The sequence below is a fragment of the Diuraphis noxia genome, unplaced genomic scaffold, assembly GCF_037042655.1.
Source record: "Diuraphis noxia isolate RWA-SAM2 unplaced genomic scaffold, SU_Dnox_SAM2 contig0001, whole genome shotgun sequence".
NCBI lineage: Eukaryota > Metazoa > Arthropoda > Insecta > Hemiptera > Aphididae > Diuraphis > Diuraphis noxia.
The window spans coordinates 45303867-45331427 of record NW_028301711.1 but is presented as its reverse complement, the minus strand read 5'-3'; the positions used below and the strand labels follow the sequence as shown (position 1 = coordinate 45331427).

Below are 27561 nucleotides of genomic sequence, written 5' to 3'. Positions count from 1 at the left end.
TATATGTGACTCATAATTTTGTATGCCACTCCTGCGTGGACCGCAAACATTTCCAAATCAAGTTGGACAAAGCTCAAAACATTCCAATCCAAAACTTTGAAAATGTTAACATGGAGCGACTAGTTCGTTTCAAACCACTCAGCAAGAATGTCATTAAACATACCATCGATCAGAGAGGCCGTAAATATTGAGAAAAATAAAATAACTCAACGTTTTCAAAATTATAATTACAAACACATTTCAACCATAGTAAATATAAAAAGCCATAAAGAACTATTCAAAAGAAGACCCCTTAGATTAACATAAATATCAATTAAAATTACACAATACTTTAACACTTACATCAATCTCTCTGGAAGAAGCTTAAGCTTGAAACAGAGTAAAGCAACACAAAGCAAAGCAAAACTTAATTAACTACATAAAAACATTTTTATTTAAAAAAATATGTAGAGTTATCAATAATAAGTAATATTAAATAGCTAATAATAATTTATAAAATGTAACAAGACTCAAGAATGTTTCTATAGACATATAGTTATACATTTATTTTATAATAGGTATTATATATTACATTTTTACTAATTTTAATAGTATACTACCTATCTTAGTTAATATGTAAGACATAACAACTTTTTTTATGCAGTCTGCAGTAGTGTCATTTCAGTTTTTAATAGAGGGGAAAAAATGTTGACCAGCACAAATAAGTAACTTAAAAGAAGCGGCAAGCTATACCTTCAAACACATATTTATTATTATGTTTCTGCTTCATTTACCTTCATAAAACAAAAAACATACACAATATATAAAAAAAATGTATACACCAAATTTCACGAAAATCCACAAATGTGTCTTAATATACATTTTTTAATATAAAAAATTTATCATTGTGACAATAATTTCTTAATACACAATATAACATCTCTCATAACATTATAAAAATAAGAATGTTTTTTGCTTATAAAATATAATAATAGCAATAACAACAAGGCACTAACCCATCGGGCTACTTTTAAATTCGGACAGGGGAAAATGCCCACATACCTAACCCAAAAGACACCACTGATATATATTGTCATAGGTAGTATTGAAATATAAATAGTTAGTACAAAATCATACTTAAACTCTGACTTAAATAATGTACCTAAGTCAAATAAAAATTACAATAATTGTTAACTTAAGGTATTAATTATTATTTATTAATTAAGTTTGCAAAATTGTCTTAACAATTAGTTACAACTTATGTTATATAATAGTTGTATATTAAATGTTGGTATCAAAATGTGATATAAAAATAATTAATAGATAAATCACAAGCGCAGCGATCGACTTTTTAATACATAGTTAACTGAAGTTTCTACACATTGGTTTCTCATAAGTGAAGCAGATCCATAGTACTGAAATTATGGATACACCACTGCTCCGCCCACACAATATCCTTTCTAACAAAGCAGGTTATTTTTAAAAGGCTTCAGAATTTGACTAATACAGTATACTAACTTCATTTATTTTATCAATTTTAATATTTACAAAAATGTAATGTAATCTAGGTAATCAAGAACAATATAAGCCAACCAACAACTTATTCTAACATCAAAATAATATTCAAATTACAGAGCTCTTCTGTAAAACTTTTGATTTCTGAAATACTAAATAGGTACACAACTGTAAAAAAATGTTGATATACAAAAAACCAAACTTTTTCTAAGATATTGTAAAAATTACAAGCTGAAATTATTGCAATAAAAAGACAATAACTGATTTTAAGTAAAATATCTGTACTAGTAACATGTTAAACAATTATACAGAATAGCTATTAAAAATGATAGTGAAATATTAGATAAAATTGTGTAAAAAAAAAAATCATTTTCAGTAATTTCACAATCCACCAACAAATAATACTCTAAAAGTGAATTTAATTGAATTTTAATAAAGTGAACGTTAAGCATTAAATTAATCACCAGCATTATGTGTGACAATATTTCAAATTCAAATGTATACATATCCAATAAAAAATAAGTAATATTTACAGAAATCTAACATACAAAATTATTTTGAAGAAAACAAAACTAATACGATTCTAGTATTCACCTAAGTTAAAAACAAGAGAACTTGGCCAAAAACTGAATAGATTAAAATGAGGAAGTAAAGAAATGGTTGATATTTATTACTATTTGTAGAAATACTTTAACCAAGGGATCTCAAAGGTCTTTCAATATAAAGTTCCAATTTTGTAAACTTATTACAGGGGGTAAAATTAGAAATTTTATCAGAAAATCAGTAATAAAATGTTCCTTCTAGGATGAAAACATGGATCTTGATGAGCATATTTTACTACTTATACAATGATTAAACCAATTTGGTAGTACTAACTGGTTTTTACTTTTTTTATATATAAAGGTAGTAGACTATAACCTACATAACTTGTTTTAAATTATACTTGGAAAATTGAATAATTCGATACATCAAAATATTGATATTAAATTCAATAAACTAAAAATGGTTTTTTTTTATTAAAAAGACATAAACATATGCTATAACTGACAAGTATAAATTGAAAGTTAAATTTAGTTGGTTATTTACGACTTTTTTTTGATAGTTTTTGAAAAGCAGGAAGACTTGCTAATGGCATTTTCATTGTGTACTTAGTTGGATCATCTTTCAATAGTGTTGCTCCTACTACTTTCATCAGCAATGGCAATCTAAAATAATTTAAACTATGATTAATAAAAAATATATATATATTAAATGATACTGAAAAATCTGTGAATAATGTGAACAAATCTATAATCTTAAATTTACAATTTAACTAAAATCTGAAAGCATTAAATATAAAATCTTATCATATTTTGCCCTGTAAATACACATGGTCATAAAATGGGCTAAAATGTTTATGATAGTTCCATATTTTTTTTTTTAAATTGTGCATATTCAAAACCAAGTTATAAATTTGATCTGTATGGCATATAATCAGATACACTCAATTTTATTTTGAATACTTAGAAGTTTTGTGAATTAGTGCAAATTTATAATATAAATACACATTTTGCATAATAATTATGCATATTTCAGTGGAAACTAAAAAATGTTATAAAAAAATAATTAAAATTTTTATCATGTAAATTCTAAATTCATTTTTTTTTATTACAATTTAAATTATTTATAAATATTATAGAAATATAAGATTACCTTCTTTGACTACTTGGTGGAAGAAATGGTGATATCCAACTTAAATCAAATGTATACATGTTGATTAACATCATAATTATAATTATATGACATACAGCTTTATCCTTCATTTTAGATGTTAAATCTCTAGAAAATTAAAATGTATACAGGAAATTAAATGCATATATAATTTTAGTTATAATTTTTACCGTCCAGTTACACTGTATTCAACAAAATTATCCAACACTTTAAAATTTATTACTTCACAATTTGGGTAAATTTCAATATTTCTATAGTTCAAATCAGCAGATTTCAGTCTTAACAATTCAATCAATCCATCAGCCAAGGAAAGCAAGCAGATATTTTGAACAGTTTTATGAGATAACCGATTCAAATTTGTGATGAAAAATGTTGATAAACTGCTAAACAAAATACATAATTCCAAATAAGACTTGAATCTCAAATATTTACTTAGATAGTGATAAACACAAGAGTAAGACTAAAACATGTATTAAAATAAAAGTTAAATTTATTTTTAACTCCATATAAAACTCTTTTACCAGTTTCATCTCAACAATAACCAAACTGAAATAATATTCAAATAAAGTTTTTCAAGGTACTGCTGACACATAATCATAACATTATTTTACTGATTTGACATTTTTACTTATTATTCATAAATAATATGCAACTTATCCACAATATAGTTAATATGGTCCTTGAAAAAAAATTACAAGGCCTGATATATTATAGATCAGGATCTATAACATACTACCTCACACATGACAAATCAAATAGATATTATAACAGCAACTTGTGATACGCATGTCTGGACAATTGAGCCCAAGCAAGTTAGCAAGTAATGCAACTGCATGTGTTCTCAAGGAGGGTGGGTGTATATTACTACAGGTGTCATGGAGAGGTTTATACATTTATAAAATAAGCTATAGTCTATAATAATTAATTTCCTTGAATTATAGTGATTAATAAGTAAAAATATTTTTTATATACAAAAAATTAGGTGGGTGGGTGACTAAATTTTTTTAACTGTACATGCTATTAAAATACCTCTACTCACCACTGCTGTCTGGGTTAATAGCATTTAGCCCACTGGCTGACTGGTGTTGAAGTCATTGTTGGTTTTAGTAATGAGAAAAGGTAAAATGCTTACGTCATAGTACAAAGCTGGGGGAGGATGGATGCATGGTTTGTTTCAAAACCAGTATATTGCTGACACACCTATTTTATTTCTCATGAGTGAGATAATAATCTCACTCAACTTGAAATGTAAAAGTATTAATTACAATTTTAATACCTAATTAACCATTTAAAAATGTTTGAATTAATATTTTAAAACTAAGATAACCAGGTATTTAATTCTTAATTCTTATAAAATTATTTAAATAAATTTTCTTAAACTTAATAGTCAATAGATAATTTAATTTTCATGGTAACTTACTCTTCATTTTCAGAAGATATTGGTAACATACTGATCACTTCTTTTGCATAATCAGTCATTAAATCTATTTCGTTTTCAAGCAACAATGTAGAAACTGGATAAACTGTTTCTAATTTACTGGATAAACGGTTACATCCCAGTGGTAAATATATTAAAAATTCACTCATCTTAGAAAATGATGATTGTAATACATCAGCTATAAAAGAAAGCATAATAAGATAAGATTATACACTGGATAAGAACTTATTTAGAAATCCACACATACAAGAACAAGAAATATTTTCAAAGACATCTGTTGAAACATCAACAACATTGTCAACTTTAGACCTGGAAACACGTGATGACTTTTTAGTTCCAAATACTGAGTTAAATTCTAGACTTTTATCAGTCAATGTTTGGTCTTCAAATGTTTTCATTTTAAAGTAATCAGGCTTTTTAAGATAAGTTACATTGGCACCATAAACTGAAACCTATAAAATATAATAATAATATGTTCTTAATTTACAGTTAACAATAATTATATTTAAACAAAAAATAAGAATTGAATATCTTGTACATTCAAAGAATAAAAATAATTTTTTTATTAATAAAATAATAACTTAGGCAGATATACCTACTAAACCTACCTTATTTGTCTTTTTATTCCTCAAAATTAAGTATTTTTTTCCGTTTTCCTTTCTACTAGGATCTTCTTCTTCAACTGTACCACCGTGTTCATTGAATATTTTTAACACAGGTCTATTAGATGTTTTCTCAATTGCCATACCACAATCTAAAAACGTTGATGAATTCAGATGACCCACTTCTGTAATGGCTAGAAATATAAACATAAATCTGTCAACATATAACTCAACACTCCATTAGGTTCTAACATAGGTATGTGGAGGAACTCTGTACACTTGGATGATATATTGTACGCATATGAGCATGTCATAGATAATTTTAACCATTGTTTTACTGATAAAATGTATTTAATGAAGTACATCAATAGATTCGGGTTTCGGGATAAGACTCACCGATAACTGGTGGTACGCTGGGTTCAGCGTAAACGTGTTCCACGATGGCGTCCATAGTGCACAGCCGTGATTGGACTTTCCGTACGAGAACTAATTGCAAACGACGTGTTGAAATGCGTTCGTCTAAAATATTACTATGATTGTCTACACAAAAGCAATACAATCATTCACATTTGAAGTTATATGTATCTTGCAGTCGACAGAGTTAAAATTCACTCATGCAGACCATGCAGTTGCTCGTGGCCCGGCGGCCGGCAGTCGTCTTATCAGTGCTCGCGAACTCGTATCATCTCCAATGAAAAGATAATGAATGTTATCAGTTTTTATCGAAAAACCCATCAAGTATCCCAAGTAATATACAATACAAATTACAGACAATTACAATACCCATGTAGAATATGATGCCTATAGGCTTTATGGTATGGCGAACTCAAGAATTTTCATAGCCTATTATATTTTTCTATGACCAACCACCCACACGGCACACACGAGCTATTCTTGAACAATGAATACTGGGTGTATATTATCCACAGAGTAAGAATATATTATCTCCTTCTTATAACAGTGTCCTATAAAAAACATTACCTGGGGAAATTGACTCTCTTACGCAATTTTAAAACCATATTATAAGACTCATTAAAAAATCATTAAATGCTATTTAAAAAAAATTACCCCCTTTGCCACGCCACTGTATGTCTGTAAATCTTATGGCTAGGTACTGAGCGATAGGTTATAGACCAATTTACCATGTCATGATAATAACTATTAATTCTCATATATAATAATGAAGAAATTGCTAGAAATTACAAAAATCGATAATTTCCTACTGCCAACAATAATTAACAAGTACCTAATCAACCAAATAAAATTTTAAAAAATTGTGCTACTTACTATAGCTAGGATACAAGGATTAAGTTATATGCAATATTTCTATATGTAACTCTTGTCGCGTGTAGAAATAGAACTATTTTTTTATAGTTTCAAAGATAACGAATATTTATTATTATGTATTATATAATTCTTGAACAAAAGAATTTTCATAATTTACAATTATACTAATCAATTTAATGGCTAGTACCTAGATATTGAAAATAAAATACGATGGGTAATGAAATACAAAACGTACTCGCGTATTTCAATATTCAAGAATCTTGAATCAAGATATTTAACATAACGATAAAAGTCTGCGTCGATGCAAGTCAAATTTCGCAAAGTAGAAGTTGCAAGATCATTGCTTAACTCAGTATAAATATTGAACGCAGTTTAGTTCCCCCAAGACAATTTGATTTTTTTTTTATCGAAACTTATGTACCTATCTCAAAGAGTAAAGAACGATGGTGCAATTAGAAACGACTGGAGCCGATAAGCAAAGGGTGTCACAAAATACTTATATTACTTTAACTGGCCATCGAGTCTGGTGACCGGAGCCAATAGGCGTAGGGAGCAACTATTTATTATACACTAACTTACTCCCTTTGCAAATTTCAAAAACCATATTATTTGCATAAACTTAATACTCTTTTTATGTATATTTATGTAAGGTAAGTATATTTTTTTGATAATCCCAATGCCTTATACTGACGATTGCGGTTCCACGACAAAATATCCCTGAATCTGCAAAATATTCCATGACAAAATATCCCTGACAAAATTTGATATAATAATTATTATAAACAGTTAACTGTTGTGATTAGAAGTAATAACTGCACTTTATCTAATATATGTAGGTAGTATTATTCATTATTTTGATAATGTTATTATAGTGTTTCATTTTTTATCATTACCAACAGTGTGTGTCGTTTACAGTCTTAAATCAAATTACTTAACTAACACTTTATTTAATTAAAAAATCCTAGAATTTATCAAAAACCGATAAACATACCATTTCAGTATATTTTTAAAAATGTTTTAACTAATTATTTGTATTACATAAATGTATTAATATCTTTATGTAACTTATATTATAATAATAAGTATAATCATTTTTGACGAGAAACATACCATTTCAATATATTTTTTTAAATGTTTTAACTATAATTGTTTGTATTATATAAATGTATTAATATCTTTATGTAACTTGTATAAAAAGGTTTAAATTTTTAATTAATAGCTTCGCGGGACATTTTGACCGGGATATTTTGGTTTAGGGATATTTTGACGTATCACCACTGATGAAGGTATATAATAAGTAATAAAAAAAAATAAAATTTATCTCATTTATTAACATGCATAAAAAATTAAAATAACATTCACACAAATATAATTAAATATATTTATGAATCGACCCATATTATATAATAAAAAATGTAATCATAATGCATCACTCTAGATCCTGAGCAGTTATAACAGATGTTATAAACTGACATTGAAGCTTTTTTCTCTTTTGGATAGGTAAGTCTTTCATTAATGTTAATAAGTAATTTCCAAAAGCAATATCAGAATCACCTAGATCCTCATTTAGTTCTGTTGATAATGAAGGCCTTGACATTTTATGCTCATTTAACAAGGGTCGTGGATAATTATGATCATTTTCTAGAAACATAAAATTGTAATTATTTAACTGAATACATTTTTAAATTAATACTTATAATATGCAATAATACACAATAAACTTATTGAGTGATATTGCTTTCATATATAGGTACCAAAATAAAACACTAATTATACTAATTTATAAGTAAAAATATTACTAATAATACATTTGGTAGTATAAAAATAATTAAAATATCTTAAGTAACTGTTATAATGTATTTATACACAATATCACAAAATAAATATTTAAACCATACTATTTCAAATGTGCATACTTTCTTTTCTTTTTTGCTCTTTAGCAGAAGTTAAACTTTGAGGAGTGTCTTCAGCAGGATTATCTACATTTGAATCTATAATATTAGTAGTCCTAAAAATATTTGGATTAATAATAAAAAAATATTAGTAAGTATTTACAAGTTTTAAGAAAGCAAATAAGCTACCTTTTATCATGATATTGTGTTATAGCTTCATCCAAAAATAACAATTGATTGTAATGCAACCATTTTGATCTTCTACCTATTTTTGAAATTCCATTTTTTTTTTGTTTTTGCTTTTCACGTACATATTTTTCTTTTAAGTATTTCCATTTTTTTTTTAATTCATCAATTGTAATCTGACCTTTAACATAACAAACTATTAACATGCTATATACAGTATTTTATATTACAAATAGTCTAATATTGAGAGCATAATATGATATATGCATTTTTTTTTTTTTTTACGGTATATTAAAATTGTGGCAATTGTAAAATAAATCTCTGCAAAAAATCCTCAGAAACATTATATTAGACGGGAACTTTAAATTTATTTAAATCTAAATAACTTTGTAAATTATATTCAGTGGAACTTCAATTATCCGAATAGAAATTAATCGAACAAAAAAAAAATTTTTTTAATAACTCGTAATTTCTAATTAACAATCTTATTTTGCCGTTCCTCTTAATCTTCAGATAAAATAAAGAATGGGTATGTTATATTCAGAGCTGGGATTTATATGTAATAAAAAGCCAAAAATATGTACAGTAGAAATCGGTTATAACGAGTTTCAAGGGCCAGGTAGTTTTTCTCGTTATAACCGGTAGCTTGTTATATGCGGTTAGAACGAGCATTTGTTGTAACCAATTAATAACGGGAAATACAAAAATAAAACCGACGACTTTTTTTATTGGACTTATAATCGAAATTAATACTGAATTTATACATGTATGCACATATGCATAATATACATTATTTATACAGACATTTATTATTAATTATTATAATTGGAGATTTATTACTTTATTAATTATCTATAAATTTTACTTAAACATAATTATAAAAAACTTGAATTTAATTTCTTAAAATAATCTTTGATCGAACTTTGCTTCATTTATTTACTGCTGATCGATGTTTCTAATAAAGACAACGCTTTTCTATAGCATCTGTACCTTCATATTTTGTGTAATAAAATCTTTCTAGTGTTAGACCTAAATAATAAATTTTACCTAAATAATAGTAAATAATAAAAGTTCGTTTTATTTTACTCGTTATAGCCGATAACTCGTAATAATCATACTCGTTGTAAACGTATATTTTAACATACAATCATATGAGCTTGTGCCGGGACCTAACGTTTTGCTCATTGTAAGCAGTATCTGGTTCTAAGCGATGCTCGTTATAGTGATTTCTACTGTACATATATATTATGTAATTAAAATTGCCAAAATATGTAGTATAAAATAAAAAATATGTACCTACTAAAAATATGTTAAAACTTTAAATTAAAATACGATTCTAAATAATTTTTGAATAATACAATTTATTGTTTTTTACGTCTAATTAATTTAATTTAAAAAATATAATAATTTTTGGTAAAAAATATGTTGTTAAATTGAAATACAATCGATGTTTAATCAATTTAAAGTGAAACAACAATCAACTATATATTGTTTTAAATTTTCAAAATTAAATATACGTTAGGTGAAGATGTTTTCATAACCACGCAGACACAAGAACTGGTAGTCTGATAGGTACTTTTGTAAATTCGTAAATATATTTTGTCACATAATTGTTGAACATAAAGTATAATCTAAGATTATTAAGGTATGGTTATCGAACAGAAACAGATAAGATTAACTAAAATCAAGTTATTAATATTTATTTTAACCTACTTATTTCATATATACATTGTTATACACTTACAATTTGCTGAGTACCATTACCAAAATATAAATGTTAAATATTACTAAACCACCGAAATTGTCAAAATTTACAAAATATGTAAAAAAAAAAGCGAGAATTTTACAAAGTAAGTAAAAATATGTATTTATGACAAAATATGTAAAATAAAATATTATGTCTTATTTTATTGCAAATTACGTGAAACAAATTTATCATTTGCAATAATTAATTTATCATGTTTTACTAAAAATATGCATTTACATACAAATCCCAGCCCTACTAATATTTTTAGTCAGTAAGTTGTTGTCTTATTGTCATACTGTTTTGTCAGTTAATCATTATACTTATAACGAGTAGATTTTCATGTAATAATGCCGTCTATAAGAAAACGTGTTGTGCTTACCATGAAAGAAAAAGTAGATATCATTGCGCGATAGACAAAAGGTCGAGTATTGATCTAGTGTTGGAAGTTAAAACCATACAATTATTTTTTTATTGTAACAAATTTCAAATTTTATTACATACATATAAATAATAAATATATACAATAATATAACTTTGGAAATGTCATATGCCAATTATCCGGGTAATTGAAGTTCTACTGTGTTATAAATACAATTAATATTGTATATTATATTAAAATTATCTTGTATCTTAAAAATATGATATAGCTATAAACCATATTTATCTAAAATAAAAAATGTACGGCACGATACCACAAAGGTTATAATAATAATAATTATTATTATTATTATAATTGTAAATAAATTAAAATTAAATATGATTTTAATATTACATATTCATTGCAGCTCTTTCTAATTATGAGCAATTGTTTTTAGAAAATCTTCAATATTTATTTCATTATTTTAAATTAACAAAGATAGTTTATTCCAATTTTAAGTAAACTGTTAAATGGCTAAAGTTTAATCATCAGGAATTTTTTTCAACAATATTCTAAAATTCTAGTTTAAATCCTTACCTTGCAGTTCAGCATATACTTCATTCCAAAGTTTGTTTTTAATTGATTCCGACCTTTCTGACATCATCATTTTATGATCAAACAACGGCGGACGATCCTTAATAGCGCTTATTAAACCAGAAGTCAAATTGAAATCTTTTACTCTGTCTTTTACTTTGTTATCTCCAACGTCATCATCACTTGATAACAGCAATGCTCCTTTTTCAACGGGCACAGCCGGTAAAATCTTTCTAAATTTTTCTAACAAAAATACAAATTAAAATATATAAAATGATCTTATTTTAAATTGTTCATTAAATAATTAATATTTCAGAGATTGGTTTAAAAGTATGTTTTCATAATGTCATTTTTTAATGATGAAAGGATCATAATACTATAATTAAGTAAATGTTGCACATGAAAATATACCAATAGCATTAATTAATTATATATATTAAAATTTTATATTTTTAATGCTGTAGTTAACATTAATTAAATTAAAATTAGAAAGATCTAACTAAGCACACAACAATATATCAACTTCCCTAAAATCTACCACTACACAGTTTAAAACAATCTTTTGACTTAAGTTAACTTAATAAAAATATTATTACTAGGTTCCTCAACAGCAATAACTACAGGTAAACATTCATGTTCAGATTTAGCAGGATAATAGACCGAACACTTTTCACATTTTTCAACCTGAAACATAGACAAGAATACTAAAATACCTGAAATAAATAGCATAATATAAGGATAGTAAAGATACATAGAATTAGGAATAGATAATATCATAACAAATTTTTAATTTATTTAATATTATTAGTAAAGTATTCGAAAAAAATCAAAATAAGATAATAGAAATAATTACCTGTACGCGTGTAAATGGCGCCATTTTAGATAGTTGCCTACTTCATATATTATAAAAATATGAATATACTATTGTATAGTAATAAAAATAATATATTATTATTTAATAAAAAAAATAATGTAAATTACAAAACTGTTATTCTGCTTTTATACTTATACACAATGTAAATGCGTAATAAAAACAATTAAGTAAGTAAAACTTAGTATAATATTTCCATAATACTTAAAAAATATCACCTAAAACTGAAGTTTGAATTTTATCATGAACCAAAAATTCAACCTGAGCAACCGCACGGAACACGGAAAATGAAAAGAAATCCTACTAGCGTCTTGGTGGTATCGTTTGTTAACACATTACACCATGAAAAATAATCAATACCTAGCGGTAAACATTGGAAATGTTTGATAACAGAGAAGTTCAGACGCTCTGACCACGGAAAAAAAAAATATTATGATCAATATGTGGTCTGCTTAGTTTGAATAACCAAAACCGTGGTTGAGTTTGTTCATTAGGTATACGACGTATACGTGTACTATTATAATAATAATACGGAGGATCAATTTATGCTATACCTAGTTCATATTATTGTGGTGGCGTTCGTATTGAAAAACCACGGAATAAAAAATATTATAATTAATTATTTATTTATTATTTATAATACTGTGGTAAAACGTTGGCACAATGTCCTATCTTTTATGAAGTATCGTCGTCTATGGTTCATATAATAAGTAATAACTTGGTATATTAATGTATATTAAAATATTATAAAAGATACCGAGATTTATATACCACACTACCGTGGTACGTCCGCGTTTTCTTATCGAATTTCTCTGATAATGCGTGTGCCATACTGCCGTACTCGGCGTTCTCCCGTCAGCCGTAATTCTTAAGCGTTATGTCTTATTGAAAAGTGTGCGACTCCGGGGACTCGTGACTACTCCATTGATTGGTTGTGAAAGACGAATGATAATTATGTTTAGCGTTTGGAGTTAATTGTTATTTGTTAACCATTTGTTGTTGAGTGTCAACTACAACTAATCACTTTATAATTTACTGCATTTTCAGTATGCCTATAACTTAGACTTATTACTAGGTACTAACGCAGTAATGCTGTCGATTGTTTTCTTCCGCTCGTAGTTGTGAAATAATTACATAAAAATATGTCACTTGAAACTAGTCACACCGATTTTAATCTTCAGATACTTCAAATCCCTTCAATTTGAAATTACACCTTAACAAAGTTATTTTGATTCAATCGTGTCTGTGGTGGTTATGTGGTCGGATCCATCGTCAACAAACATGGCTTATGGGAACCATTGGATGAATATGAATCCAGCTATGTATAAAAACATGACAAATGATCAAGGTACGTCAGACATGGTATAATACGTTTTGTAAAGGTTATATTTTGGACAAATTTACATATTTTAGTGGACTGGGCGAGTTTGGCTCAACAATGGATCAAAATGAAAGAAACTCCACCACCGATGTCCCCCGGACAACAATTTAGGATTCCGACTTCTGATCATACTTTGCCAGGTCAGCATGTAGAGCCTCAGAATCCTTCAAACATAGCTGCAGCAACAAATACAACATTTAGTGATCATAATATCACCAGCCCTGTTACACGTTAGTAGATTACCAAATACTGGTGTGAAAATCGTCTGTAACCATTTTTTTTTTTTAGGAAGTAATATTGAAAAACCTAGTTCTTGGAATACATGGACTTGGCAACAACAACAACAGTGGAATTGGAATTGGGCATCTTCGGCAACTCTACCAACTAAAGCACCTATTATGGAGTCTGTTAATCCACTTAGACCCCCTTTTATTACACCTCCATTGTTATCTGAACCACCTCCATCTTTCCCTATGATGACACCAAACAAACCATTTATACCCAATGTATGTTTTTATGATTTTAAATTTATAAATTATTTTTACTTAATTATAATTTTTTTTAGAATTATTGGGCAGGGCCCAATACTACTGTCCCGCCGCCTACTGAACCAGATCAGTGGAGTAAACTTAACATGATTCCCAATATGGATGATAGAACTCAAGATCCATCATTTATGGGTATGTGGGAATTAATTTTATTTTTAGTGTTGATAATTATGTTTACCATAAACGGTATAGCATTATAATTTATAACACACAATATCTAAAATGTATAAAACCTTATAACGACTACAGCATACACAAACATTTTTTTTTACTTTGATATTTATAATTATTCGTTAGGAAGAGGTCAGCATCTTTTTGCTCTCTCTGACCCAAGTGCAACTTGGAACATTTTATGTTAAACATTTAAAATAGTGATTTAAAATAAAATTGGAGTGAATAACCTATTATGTAATTTAGAGGTAAGATTATTATCCTGGCTTATTATTATATTTCAAATTTAAAGCGAGTTATGAGTATTTTAAAATTTGAAATTGTATATCTTAATAACTTGTAACTTGCTTTAAAATGAAAATGTAATAAAACGCCTTTGAGATGCTCTAGATAATAATCTTACCTTGACATTTTATAAGAAGTAATTTCACTCTAATTTTAGAAATTATTATGATTATAATTGGGGCTCTGATTTATATGCTCTAAAAACCTCAGATATATGCGTTATAAAATATTCATTTTTTTCTTATTTTGTAGGAATACACCCTATAATATAAAAGTTTGCATAAAAAATTGATTAAAAAGTTTTTTATTTAAATTATTTTTATATGTTTATATAATATAATACAGTAAAATTATACATGTTAACAGGGTTTCTGTCTTGGTGGGGTTAAAAAAATTTAATTGAATTAGATTAAAGATAACTAACAACATGAACGTAACAATATACTATTTAATACTGAACCAAGCAACTCAGATAATAATGTTGTATAGTGTATACTGTATACATATCGATTTTATTAGTTTTTAATATCATTGTAGGTACACGCTCGTATATTGATTATCTATGGGTATCGACAATCATGTTATATTTCCATCTTAGTGAGAGTTCTCATCAAATTTCATAACAAAAATGTGTCTGTTTCCGGCTTGGCAGGGTTTCCGTCTTAGGGGGATAAAATTATATGTAATTTGAAAAGGGACCAAAAACATTTTCCGCGTAGTACCGGGGTTTCCGTCTTACTAAAGGTCCGTCTTAGTGGGGTTTTACTGTATTATATTTATATGATTCATTTTTAGAATTTTAAATATAAATAAATTGAATCAAATGAAAACCTACTGAATAACAAACTTTTCCTGATAGGTGTCAGATAAGAAAAGAAAACGACTGTCAAATTACATAGATTATAAATATTACTATATATACAATATTTTAATCAATATAGACAAAATATTACATAACATGCATTTAAAAGCTATATGTATGCAATAAAAAAATTTTGAAATACAGAAATATACAGTACATGTCAAAAAATTACAAACTATGCAAAAGAAAACTTTGTATTTCAAATCTAATGATTATAATTAAAACTTGTAGCCTACCTAGATATTTTTTGGACTGTTTAGGAAAAACATACAAATACATATAAATTCAGGTCATAATTATAATTATTATTGTGAATGTCAATTTTTTTATTCTACATTAAGCTATTAAAGTATTTACAGTTTAAATATTATACTTCAGTTTAACAAGAAAATACCACAAAAATATATATCTTTATTGTAAAAAAATCTCAGATGCATATCAAATATACAGTGTGATCATGTGTACTACTAAATATCTCAGCTGGGTGACTTTGTATTGAAATGGAATTTTTGAGAGGTGATGTGGAGTACTTAAATACATATTTTCAGACTAATTTCAAATTTCTAGCTCTCACAGTACGCGCATGCCTAATACAACATAATTTTTTAAATGGCACCCAAATTTTTTTCAGCAGATTCAGGTAGAGTATTTTATTTAACACTTATTAGTTAGTAATAAGTTATTACTTATTATGTTAAAGTTTTTTTCTATTTTCAAAACTGACCACCAAGTTAGAGTAAGTCATAATTTTGGATTTATGCATAATTCATAAAAAAAAAAATGTATATGAATTGTTCGAAGTTTTTGCCATCATGGCCTAAACATGATTCCACTCATCTAGAAAATTCAGTCAAAGTTCCTGCCTTGATTTAGTCCTCACTTAAAATATCACCTGCTGCAGCCTGTATTTTGATTTTTAAGTCCTGAAGATTGGCAAGTGGATCTGCATAACGAGGGCGAAAACTTCAAACAATTTATACAATAAATTAATTTAATAAATTTTATTTTTATTATTATATTAATATTACTATTATCATTAACTAAATTGCTGTACATTTAATTAATACAGTTGATGAAATATCATAGTCTAAAAAAATTGTTTGATTATTCACACTTATTATTTCCAGTGGTTATAAATGAATATCATGAAACACGAATTCGGAATTATGCATAAATCCAAATTTTGACTTACTCTAACTTGGTAAATATTGAAAATAAAAAACTTTTTTTACAATAATTGTTTAAAAATTTACTCCCAAATCTGCAAAAAAAATTATGGGTTACCATTTAAAAAAAATTTAAGTTATATTGCATATAAACATATTGCATACCTAGAAGCTAAAAATTTGAAATTGGTCTGAAAATGTGTATATAAATACTCCCATCAGGTCCCAAGCCCCCATTTCAATACAAAGTCACCTGGCTGAGATTTTCAGTGGTACCTAATATCGTAATCACACTGTACAAAATTCTTTAAATAAATAAATTACCACAACAATTTACTTAATTCCTAATCTTTTATTAAAAATAAACTTGTAAATTAATCATGGGCTAAGATTAACAAGATTGGAAATGAACCTTTTTCATTTGAACAAGATCTGTTACGGAATGTTAATGAGCGATTGTTGCACTATCTATTAGTTATATAATATAAAATCGAATAAATCATTAAATATAGTTCATAAAGCTAATGATAAAAGACATAAAAAATATGTATTTTGCACTATTAAATAATAAAATTATTTATTAAGTAATAATTATATTAATATATTAATAATATATAGATTATTATTAATTATATTATATTTATTTAATAATTTATTAAGTATCTTATTATAACATACAATTTTTTTCACAACAGTAACTTTTTATTATATTCAGAAACTACAGTATTCCATAATTTTTCAATATGGGGTCAGCAGGTACAAAAAATAGAGTACATTTTCTAAAGTTTTGTCATAACTTACAATTTAATACCGAGCACTTATAAATCATTTAAAAATACATAGAGATATACACCTCATTAGTTTTTTATTAATTTATTACGTTCACCATGATTGATAGTTAATATTACACGTAATATAATCCAATGCATACGGATATATGGTGATTGTATACATAAAATAAAATAGCTATTAACTATATTTTGTTTATTTAGCACAAATTTTTTAATCCATGATTTTTAGCTGTCGAGTCTGTTTTATTGTAAAAAAACTATTAATTGTTTAATTCATTTAATACTCTAATTAATGCTTTAAATTTAAGATACAACATTTTTTATTGTTTGGGTGCTTAGTTTTGATTTTGACTCAACAATATATAGGGTATATACACAAATTTACTAGGAGATGATACTCGTTGACTATCTGTAACAGACACTTAACCAGTGTTGCAACTACCAACCTGATGGGCCTTCAAAATGAATGGCATCGGGACCTCAGATTTATATGAACTTTTTTTCGTATATTATAATAAATATGAGCAAAATTTTAAAATATAATATTTAAAAAAAAAAATTATTAATCCTTATCAGCCTGAAATGTATATGTATATTTCAATTTTGTATGAATTAAAAGGCTATTTTTATACATACTGGAAACACCATGCGAGCCAACTCGCCAATCACAACAAATTATATGATTATAAAATGTAGTAATATTAATAAGTATACTTATTATAGCATTTATTTATAGTGTTTATAAACACTCATCATGCAATTATCATCAGAACCGTCAACCGTAACTTGCTCACCTTCATCACTTGTCAGTAGATTAATTATAATTATAGGAGGCTTGATGTAAATGAAGAAAATCTTCGTGTTACAGTATTCATACCACTCATAGATACAGCAATTGTCCAACTTACAGAAAGGCTTACGGGTTTATACGAAGTCACTAACAAATTTAATATTCTGGTACCTCAAAATATTTTGAAGTCTAGTGAACATGATATTGTAAAAGCAACTTACGACTTTCAACTATTTTATAAAAATGGCATCACTACAGATATAACTAGGCAAATGTTATGTATTAAAAATGTATATAAAGATTCTCTTAAAACAATCCACAGCATAAAAAATCTTATGCATTGTCTATTGGAGAATGATGTGGCCTCTATTTACAAAGATATTTTCATTGCATGTATTATTTTCCTAACATTGCCGGTCACTGTAGCAAATGCAGAACGTTCATTTTCCAAAATAAAAATTATTAAAAGTTACTTAAGAAATTCCATGCTACAAATTTGCCTTACAAATATAAGTATTTTGAACACTGAGCGAACCGTACAAATGAATTGGATATAAATAAAATAATTTATGATTTTGCTAACAATAAAGCAAGAAAAAAAAATGTTCTTAAAATAATTTAATGTTTAAATATATTTTATCTATTATATTATTAATGGTTACTTATAAGTATTTGTAATTTTTTTATTCAATAAATAAATGTATTACTCACATATTATTATAAAAACAGCAGAAATTTGTTAATTTAAAAAAATAATCTTATTTACACACTAACACAGACATATATTATATAATATACCTTTTTAAATATAATATACCAAATGAGAAATTATTGTTACATAGTTTGCATATTAAAACATAAAAATATATTATTTTCAATTATTGTATGTAATATTTAGGTATATCAAAACATTATAAATAAAAAAAATTGGAAAATAAAGTTATTAAGTTGCTTAGTTATAACATAAGGTAGGTACAAAATGCTTATATTGATTTATTTTTGATAATGGTGCAATTGTGCTGGTTAGTCTTGACAAAATTTATTATAGGTTCTGTAAAAATGCATTGCTTCCAACTAAGTTGTTCTATGGGTTTCAAAACTTTTTGAAGTAGAGTGGAAGTTGAAATGATAAGATAAAGTAGCATAAACATTTTTTTGTGGTGTATGATATTTGAATACTTTGTATACCCTCCTCCCATCAAATCATAGCTCATTAATTTATCAATGACTCAAAATTTAGACACCACTGTCCACTGACAATAAGGGGCCTCTAAAATTAGCTTGCACCTGGGCCTCAAAATTATAGTTACAGCATTGCACTTAACTAGTATTTAGTTTAGTGGTTAGAGATGTGGATCGTTTCGTTATACCATACACTATTATTTGTTTCCACTCCTGTTAATCTTAGTCCATGAAATTAATATATGACAAAATGTTTGTGGTTATCACCTCTCAATATCAAATATTATATCTGATAATTGCAGTTACGTAATGCAACAATAAACAATAAATATAAATTCTTTAAATATGTACATATATATTTATATTCATACATATACATATATTGGTTTATAAATTACTTTGTTGTAGTATGTTCCAACCCTGAATTTATTCTACTTCTAAATTAACAATGAAATACATTTTTTTTTAATTATAATGTTTTTTATTTACAATTTATCAGATGCAGCAAAACGAAAGCAATTACCTGCTTGGATTCGTGAAGGACTTGAAAAAATGGAAAGAGAAAAACGAAGAAAAATTGAGCAAGAACAGTCTTTTAGTGAACCTGATTATTCTAATTTTACAAAAGAAAACGAGTCTCAGGAAATGCTCAATGTATACATTTTCTTTATATATGTTTTATTTGTTCTCAATTATTTCTGTTTCAAATTTTAAACATAATAATATTTTAATAATTATGTTTTTAGTCGCCTATTAACTTTGATCATGAAACGCAAATGGTTGATGATGATGATGATATTGAACCTGTATCTTCTGATTACATAAATGATACTGATACTGAACTCAAAAAAACTGAGTTTGTCAAGAATGATTCTTCTCCTCTCATCCCACGTAAGACTAAAGCTCAAATCTGGGAAGATACGGTAATACAGTTTTTAACATTTATTTGTGTTTACAACAAACAAAAAAAACTAAGTTTTCTATTGTTTCTGATATTTATATTTTAAAATATTATTAATACTAATTGTATTTGAATTAAATTATTTCAGATGTTAAGTCTACGGAAAATTCTAACAAAATTGTTAATGGATGTTACTAATGATATGATGTTAAATATAGTTAAAGACGTGCTGAAAACTTCTTTACAAACAGGTAATATTTATTAATAATTATAAACCTCTACTAATTAGTTTGATAGCGTAAGTAAATTATTAATTAAAAGTATAAAAAAAAAATTATATGTTTTGTATGTTTTATATTTTTAATTTCTTTTTAAAATGTAATATTATCAAAATTACCATATGCCATGTAACAGATATTCAAGGAAATCAAAACCAAACATCATTAGCTGGTAAGCTGGGTAAGTTTTTGAAATAATTTAATTACAGTAATATTAATGTGGTAATTCCATCACTTGAATTTGCGTTATACTATATTGTGAAGCTATAGACTGTTGCGTTTAATCATCAATAAATCAAATAGATAATTAAATACTTAACTTTTTGTACAATTTAATTTGGTTTTTATTAGATACATCATCTTTAGTTACATTTTTTTTTTTTTATTATTAATCTGCTATACCTAATAAATAAATAATTACTTTTTCTAAAGGGCTCGGAGTTTATGGTTCAGAATCTGAGTCATCTGATGAAAGTGATGAAGAACAGAAAATATCTAGTCATAAACAATTAAAACAAGATTCTGATGAAGATATTCGAGTAAATTATAATTTTACGTAGTTTAGATTGATTAATTTCATTAATAAACGCCAAATTTAATTTTTAAATTATTCATTACTTATACTATTTTTAGGAAAGAATTTTAAAACGCCAGCGTGAGTTCAGTTATATTGAAGCAAAAATACTTATAGAATTAGATCAACTAGAAGACCGAGAAAAACTTGTGAGATCTAAATTTGATAATAGTATCAAACTCAGTGAAGATGCTAATGATAATAGTAGTCAGGTGGTGGAAAACATTCAGACAAAAGGTAAAATCATGTTTTATTAATTTAATAAAAACAATTGTATATATTGAACATGTCTGTAGATAAACATTGAATAATTCAAGAGTAAAATAAGTTAAAAATCAATTTATAAAATTTAAAATATGCAATATATGTCTGATGTCTATTTAGCAATATTGGTTGTGTTAGTAATTTTTCTTTAATTATTAATATAACGTATAGACTATATACATATTATATATACAGGGTGATTCTTTTATCATTGAACACTCATTATTTAAAAAAGTATTTACTTTTGTCAAAATATTTTTTTACATAGTTTCAAGTTATTAAAAAACCAACGTTTTTATTAAAAAATTATATTTTTAAATATTTTTTATCCTTATCATTTTTTAAGTTTTTACTTTTTTGAATGACAACATAGAGTTTTAATATCATATTCCAAAGCAGAATATTTTTCTAATTATTTTGATACGTAAAAATCGAATTTTGGACGAGTAGTTTATGAGTTATAAGTATTTAAAGTTTAGATTGGCGGAGTGGAGTGGTACGGGGTTACCCCGCAAAATGTTTGTCCACTACTCCGCTTGTCTAAACTTTAAATACTTATAACTCATAAACTACTCGTCCAAAATTCGATTTGCACGTATCAAAATAATTAGAAAAATATTCTGCTTTGGAATATAATATTAAAACTCTATGTTGTCATTCAAAAAAGTAAAAAACTTAAAAAAAATATAAGGATAAAAAATATTAAAAAACATAATTTTTTAATAAAAATGTTGTTTTTTTAACAACATGAAACTGTAAAAAAATATTTTCAAAAACATTGATACTTTTTAAAATAAGGAGTGTTCAATGATAAAAGAATCACCTGGTATATAATTATATATATTTAATATGGTTATAAAAATACTCAATAAATAATATTAAAATGTAGTTTTACTGTAATTTACTGTTCCTTAAAAAGTAATATGAACATTTATAATCTTAAGTTTCAGGACATACTGAAGGTGAAGAACCTAGCCAAAAAATGGTTAAGGGATACGATAAATTCAAAAACGAATTATCTAATGATTTGAATATTAAAAATGGACATAGAAAGAAATCTAAATCCAAAAGATCGTCAAGTTCGAGCTCATCTAGTAGTAGTAGCGCTAGTAAGAAGAGCGATAATTTTGATTATAAAAACAGAAAAAAGAAAAGCGATAAATCTAAATCTAAATCTTCGAACAACAAAACTAATGCAAATAGTGTAAAGAGAAAACAGAGATCACGTTCTAGAAGTAGATCTTATTCGATGTTAAAAAATAGTAGCTCACGTTCAAGATATAGGAGTAGGTCACGGTCAAGACATCATGAGAGACGGTCTCCACACAGTTATAGATCAAGGAGAAGTCGATCGCCTCAATCACGTCACTCATATTCCAGAAAGTATAAAAGCAAACGAAATAGTTCTTCTAGTTCAAACGAATCAAGAAGTAAAAAACACCGGTACAGACGATAATTTTCTGGTCAAAATGTAATTTTAAGAGGTTAAAATCCCTAATGATTATTTTATTAATTCAGACTCATTAAATTAATTGTATTTTAGCATTATTTTTTTTTTTTAATATTTATAATACTAGGTTTAGCTTTTAATAAATTTAACAGTTCAATTAGGCCAAAAATTATACATTTTTATTTGTTTTATAATGACTGCCAACTAAATTTTTATTGGACATTTATTATCTTATCTTTATCATTAAAACAAATAAAATTTTGTACATTCATAATATATGTTTTACTTTTAAACAACAGATCTGTAGACTGTAATTCATTTATTTACAAAAAGTAGTAAGTTGCTGTTAGTACTCGGAGTTTATGTTCCTAAACTAATTCAATTTTCGCAAAATTTTTATTATTTTTATTGTTCCTAATACCTTGAAATTAACTTTTATCTTTTTGTTTCATGTATTTTAAAATCAGAAAAATAGTAAGTACAAAAAAATTAATTTGTTTTTAGTAAAATTCTAAAAACATTTTACAATACAATAATTATCTTCAAAATATGAATTTTATTAGAACCTATTTCATTAAAAACACTTTCAATATTATGAAGTATTTAGAAAATCTTGAGAGAAGATGACATAAAGACAATTCTTTTCTTTCCTTTAAGTTATTAAAATCTATCTAATGATTTCTGCTATAAAATTAATTAGTAGGTACAAAGGATTAATATACTTGACATGTTTAAATTAATATTATGATTTTTTTTAACAATAAATGTAGGCACAACACACAACACATCACAAAACACAAAAATTTAAAAATATGAAAAAATAAATGGATATCTATATAGATAAATAATTCAATTTATTAAGGTTAAAAAAATGCTAATTTTTATAAAATCAATTATGTATCAAAAATTTGTTTTTAATTACATAGATTTAAGATATTTTGTTTAAGGAACTCTATTTCGACCAATTTACTACCATATCAGTATAAAATGTTCTAAACAATATTTAATAAATGCATTAAATCAAGGTTTATCGTTGATCATTGTAACTTGAAGGTATTAGAGTGAATATCATAAAAAAAGTACTTGGATTCGTTAATGTTGGTAGTCAAAGATACTTAAATTATGTTTAAGTATTTTTGTATCATATCAGAAACTAAAACTGGATATTCATTAGCCACAATTATCGTGTAGTCCACGTAGGAACAGTTTTCAGTAGAAAAATTGTATTAATGTTGCAAGTAAATATGTTGTAAAAAAAGGGAGCAATATCGTTGTCTTTGGAATTCCGGGTAAGAGTTAGTAGTTTGAGTAGATAGGGTTCTGATGTAGGTACAATGAAACTCAAAACTATATAGGTACCAATATCGAAAAGCTGTTTTCGGTAAAGCATCGGCCATTAACGAGTTGGATTTAAAATGTTTTTTTAAATAAAATGACACGCCTATGTGATGGTTACCATGGCTAAATTATTAAGTATTTAAACATGATGGTTACTAGTGAGTACTTTCTAGTCATTATGCAAATATTTTTAACATGACATCCACAACGCTTACTAGTCTGTGAAAGTTTTTATCAATTTGCATCGTAAATACCATGATTTAGAATAGATGTATATCTTTTTTTTTTTTTTAATATATTAAAATGTTTCAGCATATTATATGCTATTACAAGTTTACAAATGTTTAATTTTACATAATATTATAATGTTGTGATGGTTGATTATATAATAGGTATAGATATTTTTGAGTAATACAATGTGAAAAGGAATAGAGACAAGATATTATGTTAATTAATTAATTTTAATGTGGAATAGTGCTATTAACTGTAAGTGCATTTAAGACTGATGAAAGAAGATAAGGGGACTAATTAGTGAGTTTAAATTTGATATAAAACTTGAGAGAGTGTCGGTGATTTTGAGTTCCGTGTGTGAATTTTGATAATTTTTGGTAGCTCCAGCGTAAGATTTGGTATTTTGGTAGGGGTTGGAATCAAAGCCCTTGACAGGGTGGACGGTTTTTTTGTAAGCAGCTTTGTAAACTGGGCATCCTTTAAAGTTAGCAGTATGTTCTTTAGTGCAAAGTGCACATTTGGCGGGACTATATCGGTCTTTGGAACACTCGTTCGTATGATGATTTTCTCCACATTTTACGCATTTAGGTTGGTGGCAGCAGTTCTTTCGCGTGTGTCCATAGGATTGACAGTTGTGGCATTGTGATGGGCCACGTCTTTTTTTGTGTGGTTTCTCAATCAATACCTTAGTATTGAGTAGAAACTTGATGTCGAAGATATGTCTTTGTTATTGTCTTTTGTTAAAATATCCACAAAAAATAAAGGTAGAGGACATTTATTTTTATTTTTGACGTTGTTTATGTGTTTGGCTGAGTGTCCCAGCACAGCCAAGGCACTGACAATGTCATTACTTAAGGTGGAAAAATGCAGGTTTCTGATTACGACCCTGTATGTCCGAAGGTTACGGGGGGTGTATGAATGGAAACTAGCGTTAGTTTCATGTAAGTGGTCTATGATTTTATTGAAGTTTTGGCGACCTGTAGGTTGCACGATCAGGTATGATGGTGTTGATCTACAGGTAAAGCCATTTTAGTTGGTGATATTAGTTAGTACCTTATTGAAGGCAGAGTAGTCGGTGATATTCTTGATGTGGATAGGTGGAGCTGGAGGTCCCATATCTTGTTCAGTGTGAGGCAGGTTCACTGCAGTAACATCCCTGAGGTTGGTTGAGGGCATAGTGGGCACTATGTCATTGGTGTCATCAGTGGAGAGTAGGTCGAAGCGATTTGGTGAAACGTAGATTTTGGTTTTTTTTTGTCGTTTTGACTTGGCGAAATTGACGAAGTTGACAAATTTCGTTTTGTGGGTTTCGGTGTACGTGGTGAAGCGGAACCCGCTTTATGTACGTTCTATATCTTAAATCATGGTAAAAACAAAATAAGTATTATTGAGATGAATTGATAATTTAACACACAAAGTATAAGAAGGGGAAAAAACAAAAAAGGCATCTATTATATAAAAAATCAATATTTACATATACGCATGAGATGAAACACATTTTTAAGTAAGAATTATTTTTCTATCTTTATTTAAAACAAAAAGACATTTACCTTCAAGTTCAAATCCTACTATTTACTACACTAATCAGTACAGCTACTAGCTACACTATCAATTAACATTTAACAAATAACATAAGGAATTAGGATAAATATATTATAATAAAATAGTACTATATATAAATATAATAATATTAAATATCCCATAATATGTCCATACAAATATTAAATAAGTTATAACAGTCACCAGCAATTAATAATCAGGTTGACATGTGTTGCCTTAATCGACACGTCTTTTTACTAGATTATTTATCAAATAACAATTGTCTCAGTCTTACAAATATATATACTTCGTTGAGTCGTACAACTGCAACTGAAAATGTTCATTCAGTTGAAATTCAATGTCGGTATCTGACTGATGATTGGGCCTCAGTAATGGAAAATATTGATATTGTTGGTCCACACTAAGTATTATACATATATAAAATATAATATACTCCCAGTTTCCACCATGGTAGTAACAAATATTTTATAAAACGTTGTCAATCCCATATACAGTGTAAATGTGTAATAGTGACAGATTAATATGAATCTACCAAACGGAGGAATAGGAATAGGAGAAGATTTTGATGTTGAAAATTAAATAAGACACTATAGTTGGTAATTCCAAGTACATTGAACATATAACTATTGAAATGAAATGTTAGCTTAATATTATGATATTTATATTTTACTTTCATTATAACAAACATATTAAGAACTGCAAATCTATAATTTTATGCCGATTAAATATAAATAAATAAATAAGAACAAATCAATTTGAGATCATGTAATAGTGTAAAAATGGGGGTCCTCAAATTCAGCATGATAAAAAGTTGTATTTAAATTAGATCTAATGGTACTGATAAAGATTGGAAAACATTTTCCCCCAAAGCACTTATTGTTTAGGGATTAAAGTGTACCTGCTCAATGAACATACTAAAAGTTTTAACACCAAAATCTTGTGAGTACATCCATCCCCCCAAAAAGGATGAAATCTACCCTCCCACTAATTTCATATAACTCTAACTGTTAAACTCTTGACAAAAAAAGAATAGAATAAAAATTAAAAATTAAAAACTACACAATTTTTTACAGAAATAAGTAATTTTTATTACTTACTTTTTCACACAGTAGCTTTAACTACAATTTTATAAATGTTTAGCCTAAATTTATAGATGTAAACTAACTAGACTTATTATTAGGCTAATTAATAAATTATAGCCTTAAATTTTACATAATATAACATCTATTATAATAATTAATATTAAAAACAATAGAATATTATAAGTTATAACATACATATCAATCAGTCATTTTAAGAATTAAAAATCATTTTTATTTTTTGTCATCAACAAATTTAATATTATGAAAAAACTTAATAAATAACAGTGTCATAAATTGGGAATTATACAATAGACTAGATTATTAAATAAAAAATTGTACAAAGGTTTCTAGAGTATCATTTTACTTGTTTCGTAAATTTTCCAAAATAAAATATTAATTCAGTCATTATATACAGATTGCAGAGCCAATAAAAACCAAGTAAAAAAAATTTAATCGTGTCACTCACATTATAAATTACTAATATTTAAGACAGGCAAATTATATAAAAACAGGAGTGTTTTAATTTGT

General features: G+C 26.6%; 3 protein-coding genes across 6 annotated transcripts; 1 reads left to right on the top strand and 2 right to left on the bottom strand.

Annotated features, from left to right (window-relative positions):
- Positions 1 to 2486: 2486 nt before the first annotated feature.
- Positions 2487 to 5912, bottom strand: Polr1E (RNA polymerase I subunit E). 2 transcript variants are annotated; one of them, XM_015520123.2, is made up of 7 exons: positions 5641 to 5912; positions 5251 to 5438; positions 4890 to 5094; positions 4625 to 4820; positions 3375 to 3587; positions 3187 to 3312; positions 2487 to 2699 (listed from the first exon to the last, which is right to left on the bottom strand). In XM_015520123.2, exons 1-7 carry the CDS (start codon positions 5693 to 5695, stop codon positions 2573 to 2575), a joined length of 1110 nt encoding a protein of 369 aa, XP_015375609.1. In that variant the 5' UTR covers positions 5696 to 5912; the 3' UTR covers positions 2487 to 2572. The 2 variants fall into 2 exon arrangements, with proteins under 2 accessions (XP_015375609.1, XP_015375610.1); XM_015520124.2 differs by having other exon boundaries at positions 3375 to 3584.
- A 1930-nt stretch (positions 5913 to 7842) lies between these two features.
- LOC107170104 (uncharacterized) lies at positions 7843 to 12503 on the bottom strand. The gene is made up of 6 exons (XM_089217593.1): positions 12162 to 12503; positions 11905 to 11992; positions 11312 to 11551; positions 8613 to 8790; positions 8448 to 8539; positions 7843 to 8172 (listed from the first exon to the last, which is right to left on the bottom strand). The coding sequence occupies exons 1-6, from the start codon at positions 12183 to 12185 to the stop codon at positions 7961 to 7963; spliced, it is 834 nt and encodes a 277-aa protein (XP_089073719.1). The 5' UTR covers positions 12186 to 12503; the 3' UTR covers positions 7843 to 7960.
- Positions 12504 to 12935: 432 nt separating this feature from the next.
- LOC107170100 (uncharacterized) lies at positions 12936 to 23120 on the top strand. Of its 3 annotated transcripts, none has more exons than XM_089217589.1 (11): positions 12937 to 13527; positions 13593 to 13790; positions 13849 to 14066; positions 14126 to 14240; positions 19855 to 20009; positions 20102 to 20278; positions 20405 to 20507; positions 20671 to 20715; positions 20967 to 21073; positions 21168 to 21345; positions 22317 to 23120. In XM_089217589.1, exons 1-11 carry the CDS (start codon positions 13434 to 13436, stop codon positions 22826 to 22828), a joined length of 1902 nt encoding a protein of 633 aa, XP_089073715.1. In that variant the 5' UTR covers positions 12937 to 13433; the 3' UTR covers positions 22829 to 23120. The 3 variants fall into 3 exon arrangements, with proteins under 3 accessions (XP_089073717.1, XP_089073715.1, XP_089073716.1); XM_089217590.1 differs by having other exon boundaries at positions 12941 to 13527; positions 22323 to 23120; XM_089217591.1 differs by lacking the exon at positions 20671 to 20715 and having other exon boundaries at positions 12936 to 13527.
- The last annotated feature ends 4441 nt before the right edge of the window (positions 23121 to 27561 follow it).